Source organism: Pelodiscus sinensis, chromosome 3 (assembly GCF_052426305.1).
Source record: "Pelodiscus sinensis isolate ZL-2025 chromosome 3, ASM5242630v1, whole genome shotgun sequence".
NCBI lineage: Eukaryota > Metazoa > Chordata > Testudines > Trionychidae > Pelodiscus > Pelodiscus sinensis.
The window spans coordinates 35,457,151-35,477,182 of record NC_143054.1 but is presented as its reverse complement, the minus strand read 5'-3'; the positions used below and the strand labels follow the sequence as shown (position 1 = coordinate 35,477,182).

Genomic DNA, 20,032 nt, shown 5'->3' with positions numbered 1-20,032 from the left:
TTCCACAAAAGCAGCTGATTTTGTGGAAAAACTGGCCAGTCTAGACACAGCCAAACAGTGCAACTAAGAAATGCAAGGCATGGTTGCCCCAATGAAACAACATCATGAGAAGTTTTCCTTCTCAGGAGGAAGCTGTGTTGAAGATGATGAAAGAAACATGTCTGAACATGCAGGATCTTCAGGTTGGTACCCTTTTTTATTTCTTTTTTCTTAAGGACTGCCTCTCTTACTTCTGGTCTATTCTTGAATTCTCATATCTGAACAAAAAATATAGCTGTTACTCTATGCTACTATTATTTTTTATGTAGTTGTGATAAAAAATAAATAGCTGAAATAGGCAGATCTTACTTTTACAGTTTCACCTTTAAAGCAGTACTGAGTGTCAGTGAATGCAATGAGTAATACTAAATGAGAAGTATAGTAATAATAATTAAATAACTACATTAACTTATTTTGTTTAGGAGAATCCATACTCAACATAAAGGATTCTGAAGAATATCTACCTTCAAGATCACTATTGTCTTCTATAGCATCAGAGTTATCTGCCAATTATAGAGGTTTGGTCACATCATGTATATGTTACATATAGCCACAGTATATCATCTGTAACAAAAAGAAAAAAAATCTTCATCATCCGGAATCAACCATAGATAAGTTTGTGATAGGACCCAGCAGATCACAAAAAGAAGTAACTGATGAAAAAATTGTGGGGTTTGTTTATGCAACAAACTCTCCTTTGTGTATGATTGAGAGCCCACACTTCATTCACATGCTTCAGTCACAGCAGATGTTGTAGGCAAATAGCTGGATAAAGTTTATGAAAGAGAAATTGAGCAGTGGGACACAGAGCAGATTTATGCACATCCTACAAAAAAAACATATTTAACTTGGGTGCTTACTACAATTAAATCTTGTGCATGCTAATATTTGGTTATTGTAACAATGGAATAAGCAGAGAAAAATAGAAAAATTTAAAAACATCTATCAAGAACACTATTAAGAACTTCTTTAGAACAAGATATGTCAGCATAAACACACACAGGTGTTTAAGAAAAGCAGATGTGTGAAAACATAAGCGCACACCCAAAAATCTAATATCAGATTGGTTAGGTAGGAACAATATTAAATTTTAAACCTGAATTAGAATTGTCAATATTTTGAATATCTAGAATGCAGTAAATGGCTTGAGACCTAGTTATCACTAAGACTACATCTCTCCTCAGACCATATTGTGGCAATTAAGACCAGCTGAATAATTAAACTGTTTTAAACCAATTATAATTGGTGGTGGTGGTGGAAGTAGGGAAAAGAAAAGAATATACTTTTCACAAAGAGGGTCCTCAACTGTGGAATTCACTTTTGCCCTCCTCTTTATTTGACAAAACTCAAATTTGTGGATCTTGGAGTCAAATTACAAAGACAGTTTATTTTCTCATGTTTTCCCTGGAAACAAAAGATATTGAGTGTTTCAGGGCAGAATCTTAGGCCATTCCTACACTTCTACTTATATCAGCAAAACCTGTTGTGAATATTCCACCTCCCTGAGCAACATACCTTACAGCAGCATAAGGGGCAATCAACATAGCACTGTGTTGGTGGGAAAGCTTCTCCCACCAACATAGCTCCTACCACTCAATGGAGGTGGTTTAATTATGCCAACAGGAGAGCTCTAGTCTAGTAGATACACAAGAGGTCTTACAGTGCTGAAGCTGCATTGGAACAGCTGTAGAGTAAACACAGCCTTACTTTAGTAGTGTCTGGGTTCTTTAACCGTGGGATTGGTGCAATCCCTGTTTTGTCATTAAAATGTTGAGTTTGTGCCTAAAACAAGGAATAGGTGTACAGGCAGTCCCCGACTTATAGGTGTACAGGCAGAGTTGCTCTGCCCCGGGCTTCCTGGAATCAGCTGCTGATCAGTTTCAGCAGCAGCTGACTTGGGGAGCTTGGGGTTCTTAAGTTGATTCTGTATGTAAGTCGGAACTGGTGGTCAGTTTCAGCAGCGGCTGAATCTGGACGCCAGTTCCGACTTACATACAGATTCAACTTACGAACAAACCTACAGTCCCTATCTTGTACGTAACCCGGGGACTGCCTGTATTTTAAATAAAACAGATGGACACACAGTAGTATTAATAAACTAAATATAGCCATTGCTGAAACAGATAGGATTTCTCATGAAGCTGCCCAGAAACAGAACATAATAAACAGATAACTATGATACTCTAAGAAGGTCATGAACACCATGTGTACAAAGCTTTCAAAACTCAAAATACTAATTAGGAAATGTATTCTCTCCTAATTAGTATCAATCTACAAAATACAAATTTTATAAAAACCTACTTTTTAATCCAAAATGCATTCTCACCTTTTGAAAAAAAAGGGAGAATAAACTCAGAATTTCTTTCCAGTATGAATATTAAACAGTATTAATTCAATGTCCCACAATTCCTGTAATTTCTAGAATGCACCCCTTAATGCACCATGAGAAAAAATTAAGTATGAAGCAAAGTGACAGAACAGTTCATTAGGAAATATATGTCCAGAATGGTAAGTAATTAGTTTTCACTAACACACAACTGTGAGGAATTAATGATTAACCATGAAAGTGCCATAAGCAGGGCCGGCCCACAACATTTTGGCACCTGAGGCGGGGAGCTCAAATGATGCCCCGTGCCCCTCACTGCACCAGCAGCAGACACAATTTTCTACACTCTGGGTGTGTCTAGACTACAGGGTTTTTCAAAAAAGTTGCCTTTTTTTGAAAAAACTTCCCCTGCATCTAGACTGCTGCCGCGTTCTTTCTAAAGTAAATCGAAAGAACGCTGCAGTTTTTTTGACCGCGGAAAACTTCGTTTTACGAAGAAAAACGCCTTTTTTCGAAAGTACTCTTTCGAAAAAAGGCGCTATGTAATGCAAACTGTGCTTTTTTGAAAGAGAGCATCCAGACGGCTTGAGTGCTCTCCTTCAAAAAAACGGCTTACTTTTTTGAAAGTACTGGTTGTAGACTAGACGCTCTTTTTCAAAAGAGGCTTGCAGTCTAGACGTAGCCTCTGGGTCCTAGTGGCGGCCCCTCCCCACCACACACACACACACACACACAGTCTGGCACCTGAGGCAACCGCCTCAGTTTGCCTCACGGTAAGGCCAGCCCTGGCCATAAGGGAAATTAAGCAAAGGCAGTTAAGATGGTGCTATAGCTAGTTGTGCCACCATAAAGTTAGTAAATTGCCAGAGACCACCAGAGAATTGCATTCAAAGTTTCTTCCCTTTAGATTCCAAAGATAACCTTCCAGATGTGAAACTAACATTAAGATGATTCACTGCTTTCTTCCAAAGTCTGCAGGAAACAGACCTATTGCCTCTGCTGTTTACAGCTTTCTCAATAGCAGGAGAATGACAATGGATCAGAGTGTACCAACTGATCACTTAGTACCAATAAAAGGTAAGTAACAAACTATAGACGTTGCATCAATACAAGTTTTTATCTCATCCACTTTGTCTCTTTCATACTGGGACCAAACAGGGATACTATACTGCAAGAAAGATATCAGCATTCATTGCAGCTATTGGGAAACTTCTCAGCAACTAACTAAGGTAAGTCAGTTCATGCTATAATTTCTGGGAAAGCTGCAAGCAGCTGCATATTCAGGTATTGGAGCTATTCACAGAGGAGGATTCAAAATGGAAACTTAGAATAGCAGAAGAATAGTAGAAACACCACTATTCCAGTAGCCCAGGGGTGGGCAAGACGCAGCCAGTGGGCTGCATCTGGGCTGCCAAGCCACCGGATCCAGCCCACAGCCGCCTTCCCAAAACCTGTAGGCAAAGAGCAGTTCAGTCTCTGCTCTGGATGTTGGGGAAGGAGAAGGGAGGCTTTGCATGGTGCCCCATTCCCCAGCAAAATCTCTCAGCTCCCACTGGCAGAGCCACATGGTGCATCCAGCTCACAAGCCTGGGACTGCAACCGACAGGCAGGGAGCCTGCCTCAAGTTCCTCCTGCAAGGCTGCTGGCAGGGAGCTGCCTAGGTAAATGCCTCCCACCACTCAAACCCTCTGTAACCTTTTCCCCTTTCTCCCAGGTCACAACTCCCTCCCTTCCCCCTCCTATACCACTCCTCTAGACCACAATCCTCTCCAGCACTCATATGCTTCCAAGACCCTGCACCCCATTCTGCTGCCCTAGCTCACCACCCAAACTCTCTGCATCCCCTTTCTCCCAGGCAACAACTCCCTCCAAGATGCTGCACCCCCCTCTTAAAGTCCCTCCCCCGGACCAGAATCCTCTCCTGCACCCCTACCTCCTGAACCCTGCACTCCAAGCCCCTGTCCAACGTCATAATTTCCTCCTGCACCCAAACTCCCCCTCAGACTCCACAGTCCCTCCTGCACCCAAGTCCTCTATCCCAAGCTCCCTTCTGCACCAACCCTCCGTACCAGACCTTACACTCCTTCCACAGAAGTGCAGCCCTCGACCACTTGCCAAATCTTGGATTGGTCCTCCATGAAGATTATTGCCCTTTCCTGCAGTAGCCAGTGACAAAACTACATTTTCCAAAGGAAAAACTGTGCATGAAAAATGTCAGCCAGTTCTATTCAAGATCATCTAGCCTCACTTCCTGTTCATAATCATGCAATATTCCTGTGACAGCTATACAGAAAAGATTAGCGGAAACTTAGGTCATAGGGATATTTTTATCTTTTTTTGAAAAATGTTAATTGGCATCTACTTTAGCTTTCAGTTAAATTTCAACAGATGCTATGTATGCCACAAAATCCAGGTTGCTATAGAAAAATAGTTTACCATATGCAATAGATTTCTATTTATTTTCAGATCTCGCTCCAGATGTGTGCAGCTAGCAGACACAACGATTTTTTAAAAAAAGACACATTATGCCCTTACATTTGTTTTATCTAGGACCTCTTAAAATAGAGCATCTGGAAGAATCAGAATTTTGAAATGCAGACTTAAATTATAAATATTCTTTCCAAAGCATAATCCATTTCAACTGATAATAAATAAATCAAAGATATTTGTCTTTACATAATCTTACGAATGTACATTCTCATTTCTATGACAGATGAACATTTAGGATTAGTGTTCAGATATATATTCAATCATACTTCCAAGGAGGAGTATGGGGGAGTAGAAGAGAAATAAGCAGGATTTAAACCATGTGAGCAATAATTACATACAGGCAAGTTAAGTTAAATAGAGATCATATGCTAATAGTATTAGAAACCCCATTCCCAAAGGAATCCAGAGAAAAGAGCAAAGGAAACTTTATGGAAATCTGTTTTGTGAAATGCCTGAATTTGTCTAGAGTCTCTGGATTGTGAATAGTATTGGATTGTGAAAGCAAGTTTCTTTTCTTCACATAGGGTATGTCTATACTAGCCCCCTAGTTCAAACTAGGGACATTAATGAGGGTGACCAAAATTAAATCTTGCTAATATTTAAATCCCGCGCTTGATTAGCATATTCCCGGCCAGTCGTCATTTCAGAAACTGACTAGCCCGAAGTAACTACCTGCCTCTACACGCGGCAGAGAAGCGGGGTTCCGAGATAAACCCCTTAGTTTGAATTAACCGTTAAACCTCATTCCACGAGGAGTAACAGTTAATTCGAACAAAGGGGTTTATCTCGGAATCCTGCTTTTCTGCCACGTGTAGACGCGGGCAGTTACTTCGGGCTAGTCAGTTTCCAAAATGGCAACCGGCCAGGAATATGCTAATCAAGCACAGAATATTTAAATCCCATGCTTCATTAGCAATTTCGGTCGCCCTTATTAGCCTCCCTAGTTCGAACTAGGGGGTTAGTGTAGATGTACACATAGATATTAGGGCACCTACAAGAGGCACTGTACCTCTGAAATCATTACTGACAATGGTTAAGCTGCCTTGCAAGTAAAAAGACTTATATAATTATATCATTTTTAGCCCAGGAACACCTAGGAGACAGGACTCCATCATGCTAGGCACAGCAGAAACACAAAACAAAAAGGCAGTCCCTGCCCCCAGAAGACCTTGAGTTGTAAAGGCTACTTTATTATAAAGTGTAGTAAATAGAAGTGAGAAGGATAATTAGCTAATATGTATTACACTAGTTAATACAGGCAGTCCCCGACTTACGTCGGATCCGCACTTACGAACGGGGCTCTCTCGCCCCGGAGTTCACAGGCAGCGGGACCGCCCAGAGCGCAGCGGTCCCGCCACCTCGACCTCCGGGGCGAGAAAAGCTGCTCCGGGTGCCCCTGGTCTGCTGGGAACCGTCTCCAGCAGACCAGGGACACCTGGAGCAAAGCCGAGGAGGCGGAGGGGTCCCGCGCTTCTGAGGCTTTGCTCAGAGGCACCGGGAGCAAAGCCTCAGCGGCGGCGGGGTGCGCCCTCCCTCCCCCCAGCAGACCAGGCTTTTGTTGTGGACCCTGGGGTAGAGCAGCTGGGGTGCTGCCGGGTTGGTCCTGCAGGGACCTACCTGGCAGCCCAGCTGTTCTGTCCCAGGCTCGAGATTCAGCCGCTGTTGAAACTGATCAGTGGCTGATTCCAGGAAGCTGGGTGCAGAGCAATTCTGCCTCCAGCTTCCTGTAGTCAGCCCCTGGTCAGTTTCAGCAGCAGCGGCTGAATCTGGAGCCAGTTCCGACTTACATACAAATTCAACTTAAGAACAAACCTATAGTCCCTATCTTGTATGTAATCCGGGAACTGCCTGTATATGAATCGATAGCTCTATGTTAATACCAGACATTAAGGAATCAACACACTATCTTGAATGATTTCCCATGGGTAAAATTTTGAAAAAACGTGTAGGTGACTCAGTCATTTAGAAGCTTAAATCTCATTAAATATAAATGATACTTAGGCTCTGAAATTATTTAAACATTTATTCAAAACTTTATTAATAACCAAGAAACAACAGTTATTTTGATTCAGACTAATTTTGATATTCAGAACGTTCATAAACATTTGTCAGTGATGGAATAGATAATATTTAGTTCTGCCTATTACCAAAGTGTACACAGTAATAAAGAGAAGGTACAAGATGCTACAAAATGAAAACTCTGTTCCACAAAGATCTTACAATCTATACACTTGGGAACAATACAGGATATACAACATACAGCAGTGGCTTTCAACCAGGGGTCTATGTACTCCTGGGGGTATGCAGAGGTCTTCCACTCATCTAGATATTTGCCTAGTTTCACAACTACATGAAAGGCACTAGTGAATTTAGTAAAATTTCATACAATGTACTTTATACTGGTCTATAAGCTATACACTGAAATCTAAGTATAATACGGTATATTCCAATCAAATTTATTTTATAATTATATGAAAAATATTAGAATATAAGCAATTTTTCAGTAATAGTATAATACTTTGTATTTTTGTGTGTGATTTTTGTGAGCAAGCTTCCCGCAGCTCCCCTTGGCTGCAAATGGTGAACTAGAACCAATAGGAACTGCAAGGCTCTGTGGCCATGGTGCCGGTAAGTAAACAAACAGGAGTGGCCAGCTAGCAGGTTTTCAAAGTGGTTTCATGGACCACTTTGATAAATACTTTTTTAGCTTAATTCAGTAAATTATTGACTAGATTCCAATTCAGGGGGATAAGTGCCCTGATTACTATTTAATCAAATTCCTGCTGGTCACACTAACAATGGATCTGGATGCCCTGCGAGAACTTTGAACAACAAAATATGGAACTTTGCCTTTCTTGGCTATTGAACACAAGTGTCTGGGCCCTTTACTTATTGAGACAAATGCCCTCTTCCTGAGTCTGAGCAAATGCCTGGCAACTCATGTTGCAGTTTGACCCTTTCTAAAATATTCAATGAACCAATTCTCCAGTCTCTAATAAAGGAAAATTGTTATCAAAATGTAACCTCTACAAAGCTGTTTTTCCAGAAACATGATTCCAATGATCAGCTCTCAAAAGCAAGGTTACAATATTGGTCAAAAGCAACTTGTTGTGCTAAGCAACCTCTCAGCAATAAACATACAGGTTTTCTAGTTTTGCTCCTGAATGAATGTTGAACCACCCTCTTATTATGCCTGCACTCTTCACAGTATACTAAACATAGATTTTTGAATGAGTTATTCAAACTCTAGATTTTTGAACGAGTTATTCAGAGTTGATTGAACTCTAGTTTAACTACCACCTAGTATATTTGAACCTAGGACCTCTGCAGCTTAGTGTATGAACCTCTATAGCTTGAGCTATAAAGCCAGCTGGCTCTCAGTTTAGTCAGTAGAGTTCACTTGTTCTTATCTCTAGCTGTAAGTGGGCTAAGTGATACCACATGGTAAAGTGAACCACACTCGGTGCGTGGGTTTGCATCACCGCAAATGTAGGAAAGATTTTTTTTTAACATGCCAAGAGGAAAAAGTTTTCTAGTCTAACAAATAAAACATGTTAGAATTTCAGTTAAGACAAAGTTTAAAAGTTGTGGTACTTTGGTCACATTTATTCAAGTAATCATTAAACATATGGGGCTCGTCTACACTGGCCCCTTTTCCGGAAGGGGCATGTAAATTTCATGAGTTGTAGTAGGGAAATGCGCGGGGGATTTAAATATCCCCCGCGGCATTTAAATAAAAATGTCCGCCGCTTTTTTCCGGCTTTTAAAAAAGCCGGAAAAGAGCGTCTACACTGGCCCCGATCCTCCGGAAAAAGTGCCCTTTTCCGGAGGCTCTTATTCCTACTTATTCCTACACTGGCACTTTTTCCGGAGGATCGGGGCCAGTGTAGACGCTCTTTTCCGGCTTTTTTAAAAGCCGGAAAAAAGCGGCGGACATTTTTATTTAAATGCCGCGGGGGATATTTAAATCCCCCGCGCATTTCCCTACTACGACTCATGAAATTTACATGCCCCTTCCGGAAAAGGGGCCAGTGTAGACGTAGCCATGGGCTGTGTCTACACTGGGCCACTTATTCCGGAAAAGCAGCTGCTTCTCCGGAATAAGCTGCGAGCTGTCTACATTGGCCACTTGCTTGTCCGGAAAAGCAATGACAATCTACTGTAAAATTGTCAGTGTTTTTCCAGAAAAACTATGCTGCTCCCATTTGGGCAAAAGTCCTTTTCCGGAAAAACTGTTCCAGAAAAGAGCCAGTGTAGACATCACAGTAGTCTTTTCCGCAAAAAAGCCCCAATCACGAAAATGACGATCGGGGCTTTTTTCCGGAAAAGCGCGTCTACATTGGCCACGGACGCTTTTCCGGAAAAAGTGCTTTTTCGGAAAAGCATCCTGCCAATGTAGACGCGCTTTTTCCGGAAATACTTATAACGGAAAACTGTTCCGTTTTAAGCATTTCCGGAAAAGGGTGCCAAGTGTAGACGTAGCCATGCTGTTACGGATCACATAGATACATTATGTTTTACAGCTAAACAGAAGAATAAAATATGTTGGAAAACAGTATAAAACTAATTTTAAGATACCCCATATACTTTCTAAGAAGGAAGTTTGGCAACATGACTAATAAAAGGATTCTAGGTGCACCTATCTAGCTAATGCTAAATGAACAAATTATGAGCATGATCCCCATTAAAACTGCCCAATACTGTAAATATAACAGTGCATATATTGAACGATATTATTTTCCTCCCTTGTGCTAGACAGGCAGCAAACAGAATGTTATGCTTGGTATCCTTTTTAAGAAGAAGGAAAGGAATGTTGGAGTCAGAACATTCCGTAAAGTTTGGGGGAGTGGTAACTGGAAAGAGAAAAAGGAAAAACTAAAGAAAATACAATAACAGCTGCAGCAGAACCCCAAAGAAAAGGAGGGTAAGAGAAAAGTGCCATTAAGGTAAAATCGAGTAAAAGATAGCAAGGTATATCCCACTGTTTTTGAACACTAATTCACTATTTTTCCCCCTTTCTTCTTACTCCCGCCCCATCCCCTATTTATTTTGGAACTGGACTTTTAATACTCCATTCATCCGAAGAAGTGGGTTGTACCCACAAAAGCTCATGATACCATCTATGTGTCTTGTTAGTCTTTAAGGTGCTGCTAGACTATTTATTGTTAAAGTTTTTCCAGGTACAGATTAACTCACCTACCCCTCTGAAGCTCATTGGTTTTAGTTCAAGTTCCTTTTTGTAATGAAGGGGAACAGAAATAGGACACAACTTGTTCCGAACTCTTTTACTACTTAATCAGTTTACATATTGCTTATTATTCTAAAGTTTGAATTACAGTAGCACCAAAGATCAGGGGGCACATGCTGGGCATTTTACAAACTCATAAATCCCAACTCCAAAGAAGTGCCAGAGGCCAAAGCACACACTGCCAATGGCTTTATTTATAATCCAACCAGTTGGCTCTTGTTAATAGTAATAGATAGTTCCACAGCAAAAAGAAACAAAATCCAGCAGCAGGATAAGAGAATGGACCAAAAGAAAAAAAAACTCAAAACATTTGAGTCATTCTATTTTAGTTCATCCGGTGCTCATTGCACCATCTCTCTGGATTGTCCTGAATTTCTGTCCATGCTTACAGTAGCAAGTCCATAATATTTTTTTAAATCAAATTCTGAGAGGAACCAAATGATTAAGGCAAAAGGGACCAGCCATTTCATTTTTTTTTAAAAAAAAGGATAGAAAAAAATCTTCAGCAATCCTCCTGTTATTTTGTGCAGCAACTCTTCCAAATATATAAATCATTATAAATTTCTAACCTGAGCAATATATATTATAAAAAGTGGTTTTACAACTATATAGTTTTCCAGTAAGCAAAAGTTTTAACCCCCAATCCTTTAAAGAGTTTCATGCATTTATCTTTACTCACTGTTAATAGTCATTATCTTTATAGGTTGAGAATGCTGAAGAGTATTCACACTGAGGAAAGTTAAAGCATAAGCATATATATTTCCAGGGTCAAATCTATATTATTCAAAATATACAGCTACTAAAATATGGACTGATACACAGCTCATATATATTGACTGTGGAGCAACAGAATCCTTATCTTCCATCTTCACCAAAAATCTCAATATATAAACCCAAAGGCTACATCTACACTACACGTTTTTGCAGCAGAAAATATGCTAATGAGGCATAAGGATCTCTGCAAGGCATGAGGATCTTGCGCAAAAACCCCATTTTGCGCAAAAAGGAAACGTCCACACTGCTTCTTTTTGTGCAAAAACCCCTTGTTCAAAAAGAAACGACAGAAAATATGCTAATGATGTTGCGACTTATGCTAATGAGTCCCTCATTAGTGTATTTTCTTCCACAAAAACATGTAGATGTAGCCAGAATTTTGACAAATCCCCTTTAAAAAAAGGCATCAAAACTTTTGGGTGTGTTTTTTTTATTTCAAATTTCCATTCTGTTTCATGTAACCAGAGCTTGAGGAGTTTATGTCAGTATAATTTATATCACTCAGAGGAGGGAAGATGCTACCTCCTGAGCAATATAAGTTGCACTAACCTAAGTGCTGGTGGGACAGTCCTATATCAGCGGGAGACCTTTTCCCAGCAACACAACTATAACCACTGTACTCTCTTTAGTGTAGCCACAGCTTCAGGTCTCTTGTCACTTTCTAAATACATCTACCTCCTTCCCTGCATTTTATGTTTCCTCTACTCCCAAACTCACTCTCAGTACGAATTCTCTTCACAAACTAACACTTATTTTTCCCTTCAGATCTATCAATTCACAGAGAAAGCTTGAAAATTTTATTAAACACTAAACAGCCAGAAGACTAAACTTACTTGCTAAATATCAGTTAAAAAAAATACAGGACCATTGATCAGCAGCACCTCCCAAGTGAAATGCCAACATAAGCATCTTGGAAATGAAAAGATGCTAGGATACTTACTGTGCCATCCTTGCCTTACACTTACCTCTCATGTCAGCCTTGGCTTAACATCAAATTTAGACCCTCTGCTCTAAACAACTTTGTCCCTCTAATCCTCAAACTCACAGTCTCCTGATTACTCCAAGGCATTAGGGATCTCACAACACTACTCTGACCCCAGCCTCTTGGCTCCTGTGATTGGAGCAGGGAGGGCTGCTGCACCTCTGCTCCTGTATCCTTACTGAAGCATTCATTTTTTTAATCTACACAGTTAATAGCTCCATATTTGCTTCTGCTGTTCCTAACTTTCAAAAGCAGCAGATTGAAACTGACCTGACTCTAGTGAATCTCACTGTTTCCTTTGGCATTCCCAGTAGATGTAATGAAAATTGACATGACTGGTTGGTCACTTGTCATTCCACAGCCATTGGAAAAACCTGAGCTGTAGAAGAGACACCGAAGCCATCTGTCAGAAGACTTCAGAAGACAATTCTATATCAGACAATTGGATGCTTATTTTTGCAACCATCTGCTGAAGCTAATGGCGTTTACCAGGGACAGCTTCCTACTGAACCAGTGACTGGGTAAGAAAAATTTTCAAGCCCAATTATAAACTCTGAGTGAGATAACAAATTTGCTATGAAGATGAAGAGGCAGCCTTTTTAATTATATGATTAATATATCCTACTTCAATCAGTCCTATAATCTGTGACCTGCCAACTAATATATTATTAACTGTTATATATGACCAAAGTTTTAAAAACTTAAAAAACAACAGATAGTCTGGTAGCATTTTAAAGAGTACAAAACATGTAGATGGTATCACGAGCTTTCGTGGGCACAGCCCTCTTCTTCAGATGACCAGAGTGTTGGAGTGATACCATCTACATGTTTTATTAGTCTTTAAAGTGCTACCTATTTGTTGTTTAAGTTTTCCCTCGGATACCCCTCCCAAAGTTTTAAAAGCAGCCACAAGATACAAAACAGCTGCAACCTTGCTGATTCTTAAAATGCATGCAACTTTATCACTAACTAGAGTTATCCCTGCAAAGGCTAGGTCTACACCAGTGGTTCCCAACGGGGTGCCATGGCGCCCACCAGGCCATTTATGTGCACCCGCCGAACAATCTGGGCTGGCCCCGCCCCTCTGCGCGTGGCACATGCACGGTGCCGGCCCCAGGCACATGGCCCCTACCCCGGGGTAGCGGCACATGCTGGTGCCGGCCTTGGGTGCATTGGCAGCTCCTGCCCCGGGGTCGTGGCACATTCCGGTGCCAGCCCCGGGTGCCTGGTGCATGGGCGGCCCCCGCCCCTGGGCACACAGCACATGCACAGCTCCGCCCCCGGGCACCCAGCAGCCCCAAAAGGTTGGGGATCACTGGTCTACACTATAGCCTTTTTCCGATTGCTTTTCCGGAAGAGGTTTTTTCGAGGTATACAGGGCTCCCCGAGAGAGCATGTTTGCTCTTCTGCTTTTTTTGTGTGGAAGAGCAAACATGTTCCTTAGATGCAGTGGAGTTTTTCTGGGATACTTCTAGGCATATCCAAAGTGACTTTACATAAAGAGTAGCTTTATGTTTAATAGATCTGAACTTTAAGTGTATTACAAGCCATAGCCCTTTGCGCAGGAATTTTTTTCTACTTTAGTCCCCTGTTCACACTGTAGACCCAGCAAAGATAAATCTTTGAAACCCCAGTTTCTTAAATGGGATTGCTTGGGTATAGCAAAGAAAAAACTATAGGGAATAGAATAGGAAGACACAATCTGGCCTGTGAAATCTTTGCTACTGCTGATGATCAGCATAAACTAAGGCAAGATACATTATTATTTGCATTACAGAAGCAATCAAAAGCACTATGATGGGGCACACTTGTCCCACACTGGATGGGAATAGGGTAGCTTTACACTGTGGCTAAGTAACTACCCCCCTTCACCCTAAGGGTCATGCTTCAGGTATAAAAGAGAGTAGCTTGCCTCAGTTGGGGCTGACTGCCGGGGAGGAAGGATGTGTGCAACCCACTCCAACCATGCCGCAGCCCAGACAGATGCCAAGGTAACCCTAAAGGCCCTGCAGGTTCAGAGATGTGGGAGGAAGGGCAAGCCACAGAACCTAGGGGGAACAGGGATGTCCAGACTATGGTGAAGCAGACATGACAAAAGGCTTCTGTCCAAGAGAATCCTACGGCAGAGCAGTGAGTAAGCTGAAGCCTAGAGTTAACTGTGTGCTTCAGCTGGAGCCTTTCCCTGCTGTCTCAGAGGCCTGTGCTACAGCTTCTTACAGGGTCCTGAAGTGGGGTCCAGTGGAGAGGGAGGGCGGGCCCTGTTAGGGTCACAAAACCTTCCCCTGTGCCCAGCAGTGACCACTAGGCATTACTGTCACGTGACAAGGGGCAGATTTTCTGACTCTGGGCATTTAGCTTTGCTGCTTTGCAAAGAAGGGCATATTGACTGACACTGGCCCCTACACCCTGCAGTCCAGCTGACAAGGGCAAATTTATGGACTCTGTCCACTAGGACTATCACCCTGTTCATAAGGGCGAGTAAGAAATCAGATTGGGAGGGACATAGGTGTAAGCCCTATTCCTTAAGAGAGAGGGGTGCACTCACCCTGCACAGGCCCTAAATCATGGGAACAAAGTAGATGCTGTTGAAAAATGGAATGAGACCCTGACCCAAACAACTTATTATTCATTATTAGGATAAAGAGCAGCTAGGAGTAGGGAGGACAAAAGTAATACAGGTTGAACCTCTCTAGTCCAGCACCCTTGAGACGTGACCAGTATTGAATCAGAGAATTTGCCTAACCACAGGGGGTCAATATCGTCTAGCAGCATTACCAACATGTCCACTGCTTTATGGGCTCTTAGGAGATATTAGGGGTAAATTAGAGCTAAATAACAATACCAAACACTGCAGGCCAGGACTGGTGTCTGTAAACAAATGTTATGGGACCACAGGAAACTTGGCCACACCCGTTATGAGAGAACATCCAGCTAACTAAAATCATGCCAGACCACGGATGTTGCCAGACAAGAGAATGCCAGACTAGAAAGGTTGAACCTGTATCAGCAGTTCCCATGAGCACTCTACCCTGGTCATTATTTATTTGGAGATTTTAGGTATCAGGAAGAAGTGGTTCTTGAAGGATGAGAGACTATTAACTTTACAAGTTATTTTGGAAAGAGTAATTCATGGGCCAGGGATGTAATGGAAGTAGATTCAAGGAGCTGCAGATGAAGGACTAGAGCCAACCAGTAGTCACACAGAAGACTTGATCCTGTACTCTGATCCACTCAGATGAAGTGCTGTGTTTATGCAGAGCTCCACACACTTCAGTAAGACTGCACTATTGTTAAGAGTCTGCTTGTGTGAATCAAAGCCAGAATATGGATCTCCAAGGGAATGCAGAATGGCAATGTCAGTGAATGGAGAAACATGTTAAGAAATCAGGACTGCAACATACATATTTGCAGAAGGAAGATTTTTATTTCTGAGGGAAATATTTGTCTGGATTTTATTCAGGTCCATTTTGTTTTAATCCACCACTGGAAGTGATGTGAGAGCCAGAAAGAAAACAGTTCAGTTCTCTGGTTCCATGGTGAGGCAGTTATAAACTGAAAAAATGAGTCTGGAAATCAATGAGACACAATAAACAAGGAAATTCCATTTTGCCATTCTTAGTCACTATTCAGAGTAGAGCCATACATTAAGAGGAGAAAAAGGTAAGAAGATAAAGTCCTGCTAGTGAAAACATGCTAAGATTCTAGTAGCGGTGTTTGCAGGATTTTTATAGGTTTCTGTTCTAGCGAGAGTGAATGTATTTAAATTAAAGAATCTAATTAATACTTCGAAACAATCTAGCTATCATTGCCATTCACAAAAATGTATTTGCATTACCTTACACAAAATATGACATTGTCATAAAAATGATAGCTAAACAGAATAGAAAACGAATGTCAACACAGATTGACAGATGATTTATAGATTTGGCTGGAAAATTCCTACAGACTTCTATTGTCCTTACTTCTGTGGAATGCATTAGCTGGCTCAGTCTACTTCATAATGGTCCAGACCAAACTGTTTGTAACTTCACTAAACTTACATTCTTCAATGCACTTAAAAATACTAATTCCAAAAGAAAAATATAAACTGATGATTAACAAATGGAATATAATTTAAATGTATTTTATTTTGATGTTAAAAATAATCCATCGCTAAAGATGGAGGTTCAGAACATTGCTTCTGCCTGGGTGATGAGGTATCTCCACAAAAGCATAACATTTCTGCAAAAGAGTTTACCATACATACTATTACAAAATGGAAAAGAACTACAGACAGTAATAATTATGTAAACCATTGGGTGCTGAAATACTACCACAATAAATACCTCCAAAATGTATGCAATAAATAAATATTCATAATGTATATTTATGGGCTTAAAGGCAAAAATTACTACTTCTGATATATTCATAGCAAATGAAGTTACTGGTTGTGGTTACTAGATCAATTTTATCCCTTGTGCGAAGGGGTTCTTAAACAATTCCATACTGCAATAGTATCTTCTGGCCCACCTTCTCAATCACCACCACCAACTGTAGGAACTATAGAAATTGCTTTTATGGAAAAGTAATATTCAGAAAGTACCTGCTATATTTTAATTGTCTTTTAATGGTGATAAAGTAGGTGGAAAAAAGGATAGTTGTCACCATGTGAATAGTAAGATCTCAACAGACCACAAACGTCCACAAGGCATACTTTGAGAACAGTTCCTTAAACTGAGTTGAGAACATTTAAATGCTAACCTATTTTCTTTTTAATTTTTATTTTAGACTAGAATGCTTACTCAAATTTGAGAGACTAGAAGGTTTGATATTGAAGAGGTTAGACAACTATAAAGATGGTTTTGTTTATATATTTTCATCTTACAAATTAATGGTGAAAAGTGCTCCACCTTGTTCAGGTATAATCTATTTTGCTGTTGTAAGCCTCAATATCTTTGCCATGTGTCCAAACCTTTTCGACTTGCATCCCTGTTAGGATTCTTTTTAAAAAAAATCACAACACAAAACTACAGAAAGCTGTCTAAAGCTCAATGACCAATATAAAATGTGCTCTGTATATGTACTTAGTTCCAAATGCAAGAAACATTAACCACCCACTTCCTGTATTGTTCACTAAAACTTTTACAACTACTTCAGGACTGCTCAGATCCTGCCAAAAAGGTTCACATTGTGCCAGAGGGAATCAAAAATGAGACATTTAGAGTCTGAATACCAAAAGACTCAATGGGGCCTTTCTGAAAATAACTGAAATTCAAAAGTCAGTAAGTTACAGTAGGTCCTGCAGAAAATAGCCAGGGCCAGGCTCTACTCTCAGAGTTTTCTATAGTTGCATTTGTGTAAGCGAGGCCAGGAATTAGTTCCAGGAGTGTTGTTGGATCCCAAGAAACAGGTTCATGGGGCTAATCCATTACTCACAATAAATTTAAAAAAAAAAACTTTAAAAACAATAAAGAGCCTGGTAGTATTTTAAAGACTAACAAAACATGTAGATGGTAAAAGTTTTGGGAGGAAATAATAAAACTGATATTAAATCGATGTCAAAAAATTTTAGACCAAATTCTGTACTGGCTTTCACACCATAGAATCCCACTGAACCCTAATGCTGTCTGAACCCTAATGCTGCCAAGATTTATGCTACTCTACAAGTAGCAAAGGAGTCAATCCTATTGACATAAATAGGACCATTCACACTCAATCAAGTTAAGCATTTGCACAAATCTTTGTGAGATGGGGACCCTGGAGTGTATAATTCTGTATAGAATTTGGTCCCTGGTGTACTGTATGTCCACAAGAACAACAAGAAGTCCTGTGGCACCGTATAGACGAGCAGATGTATTGTAGCATAAGCTTTCGTGGGCAAAGACCCACTTCCTGAGATGCATGTGAACAGTATGTCCACAGTGCTGCTTAAAGTTGAGCCAAAAGTATAACATTCCCAAACGAGCCACTGTCATGTATGAAACATTCTGTACCGAGCCACTGCGAAGAGTCACAGTGAAAACATTTTAGGAATCAGATATACTTTAAAAAAACCGGCTATTATTAGACACACAATCTCCATGTTTCACAATTACTTTTTATTTAAGAACATCTACAAATTCACAAGAATTGGCGACAGCTCTAGTAGCTCTGCAGTTCAACAGCCCGATTCAGGAAAGCAACCAAAAAGTGCGTCCAACTGAAAACATCTAGGCTTGGGTGGAGTGCGACGAAACCTTTCCCATCAAGCCCAAGTCTCCTCTGGTGAAGCAACAGCTCCTTACACAGCTCTCTGCAGCTGCCTCCCAAAGCCGGTGCTGAATAAGTCATGAAAGGATCCAAGAAAGGGGAGGTGGAGCCCGCTGAGTGATCTCTCCCCCACTACCCCCTCCCCCCACACACACTCGTCCTACTGGCGACAGGCCTCGAGGGGGGAAGGCGAACAGCTGCGGGCCAAACTCAACAGTGCAGCGCCTCGGCGCGCTCAGCGACCCGCAGCGAGGCAAAAAGGGGGAGAGGAACTCGCCAGGCAGACACCCGGCGAGCACGAGTGACTGAGCCTAGCCCCAGCTGGCAGAGCCTGGGTGCGGGCTGCTCGCGCCCCATCCATCTCCGGAGTGCAGCCCAGTCACCGCCGCTCCCAATCCTACAGGCTGGAGACAAAGGGTTGCGGCGGCGGCGGCTGCACAGCTCCCTCCCCCCGCCCCACAAGTGCTCCGAAGCCCCCCTGCTGCCCGCTCCCGCGTGGCGGGTGGGAAGCTCCCGGCCTCCCCGGGTACTCACAGGATGGTGGTTTGGGGCGACACGGCGGGGACGCTTTCCAGCATCAGATGCATGCAGCGCACCGTGGTGCGGAAGCACAAGCAGCGGCTGGGGCACCACACGCTGCCCCGCGGCGGCGGCGACTGGGGCTGCGGGGAGGCGGCGAGGAAGAGCGCCCCGCTCCAGAGCAGGAGCACGAAGCCGAGCCCGGCCGCCGACGTGCAGCGGGCCATAGTGCGAGGGGCCGGCAGCAGGTCTCCGCTCTCAGCTGCGGCTGCTCTCGCTCCTGGACCTGGAGCCGGCGCAGGCGACTCCCTGCCCAGCGCAGGCTGGTGGGAGGAGGGGACGGCAGTGGGACCGCCCCACGGCGCGCTCTGGGCGTTTGGAGAGCTGGGCAGCCAGCCCCGCCACTGGCTCCCCGGCCCGAGCAGGGGCGCAAGGGGACCCCGAGCAGAGCGTTCCGCAGCTAGGCACCGCCCGGAGAGGGGGAAGCAGGGCGGCGGGGGGCGAGGGGGCGGAGAAACGCAGGGCTGACTCCCCTCACTCTGCTCGGGTTCTGAACCATCCCCAACCGCTCCTGGAGCGCAGAGCGACAGGTCCCTGCACCGGTCTGAACCTTCCTCCTGTCTTGGGGTGCAGAGCGTCAGGCCCCTAAACAGGTCTGACCCCCCCCCCTCCCCCAGGGGCACAGGACAGCAGGCCCCTGAACGGGTCTGAACCTCTCCTCCAGCCGGGGGGTGCAGAGTGACAGATCCTTGGATAGGTCTGAGCACCCCCTTCCTCCCAGCCACTCCTGTGCTGGAGCAGACAGCAACTGCCCTCCCCCCATCCACTCCTGGGACTCAGTCACAGGTTACCACACTGAAGGGACCACACATATCTAGGCAGTGCCTCCCCCAGCATAGACTAGAGATGTAAGGGACTGGTGGAGTGACTATTCAACTACTCCCTTCCTCCCTACCCACCCCCCTGCAGCCTGTGTATCAGAGGCAGCAAAGGGCGGGGACAGGGGAGAGTACTGGGGAAGCTGGCTTACCAGCTGGTTCCCCCAGCACCGTCTTTGCAGTGCGGGGGGAGGCAGACCCACAGCAATCCTGGATCCGACACGAGCTGCGAGCGTTCAGTCCCGGCTTGCACCAGCCCAAGAGCTAACCCTAATGCAACTCTGCACTTTAACTGTAGTAAGCCCAGTGGCTCTTACTATATTTAAGGAGATTAATAGAGATGTAGCTGTGTTAGCAGAGTCTCTAACTTTCAAGACCAGACTACACACTATCCATAAACCATCTCATTAGTTTTTTAAGTGCTGCATAGTCCTGTCTTTTGTTATATTTAAGGAGGAGAGCCACAACAATCCTAGAACCAGCGCAGGCCTGGAGTGTTCAGTCATGGCTTGCACTGGCCCTAGGAGCTAACCCCCTTGTGACTTTGC

At 42.9% G+C, this 20,032-nt stretch overlaps 1 protein-coding gene across 2 annotated transcripts in view; it reads right to left on the bottom strand.

Annotated features, from left to right (window-relative positions):
• The window catches only part of PXDN (peroxidasin), a 122,804-nt gene extending 103,736 nt beyond the window's left edge, over positions 1 to 19,068 (bottom strand). For both annotated transcript variants that reach the window (XM_006131038.5, XM_006131039.5), the window contains exon 1: positions 18,622 to 19,068. In XM_006131038.5, the coding sequence (XP_006131100.1) occupies positions 18,622 to 18,833 (212 nt within the window). In that variant the 5' untranslated portion in view covers positions 18,834 to 19,068. The remainder of the gene's footprint in view (positions 1 to 18,621) is intronic.
• Between the last annotated feature and the right edge of the window lie 964 nt (positions 19,069 to 20,032).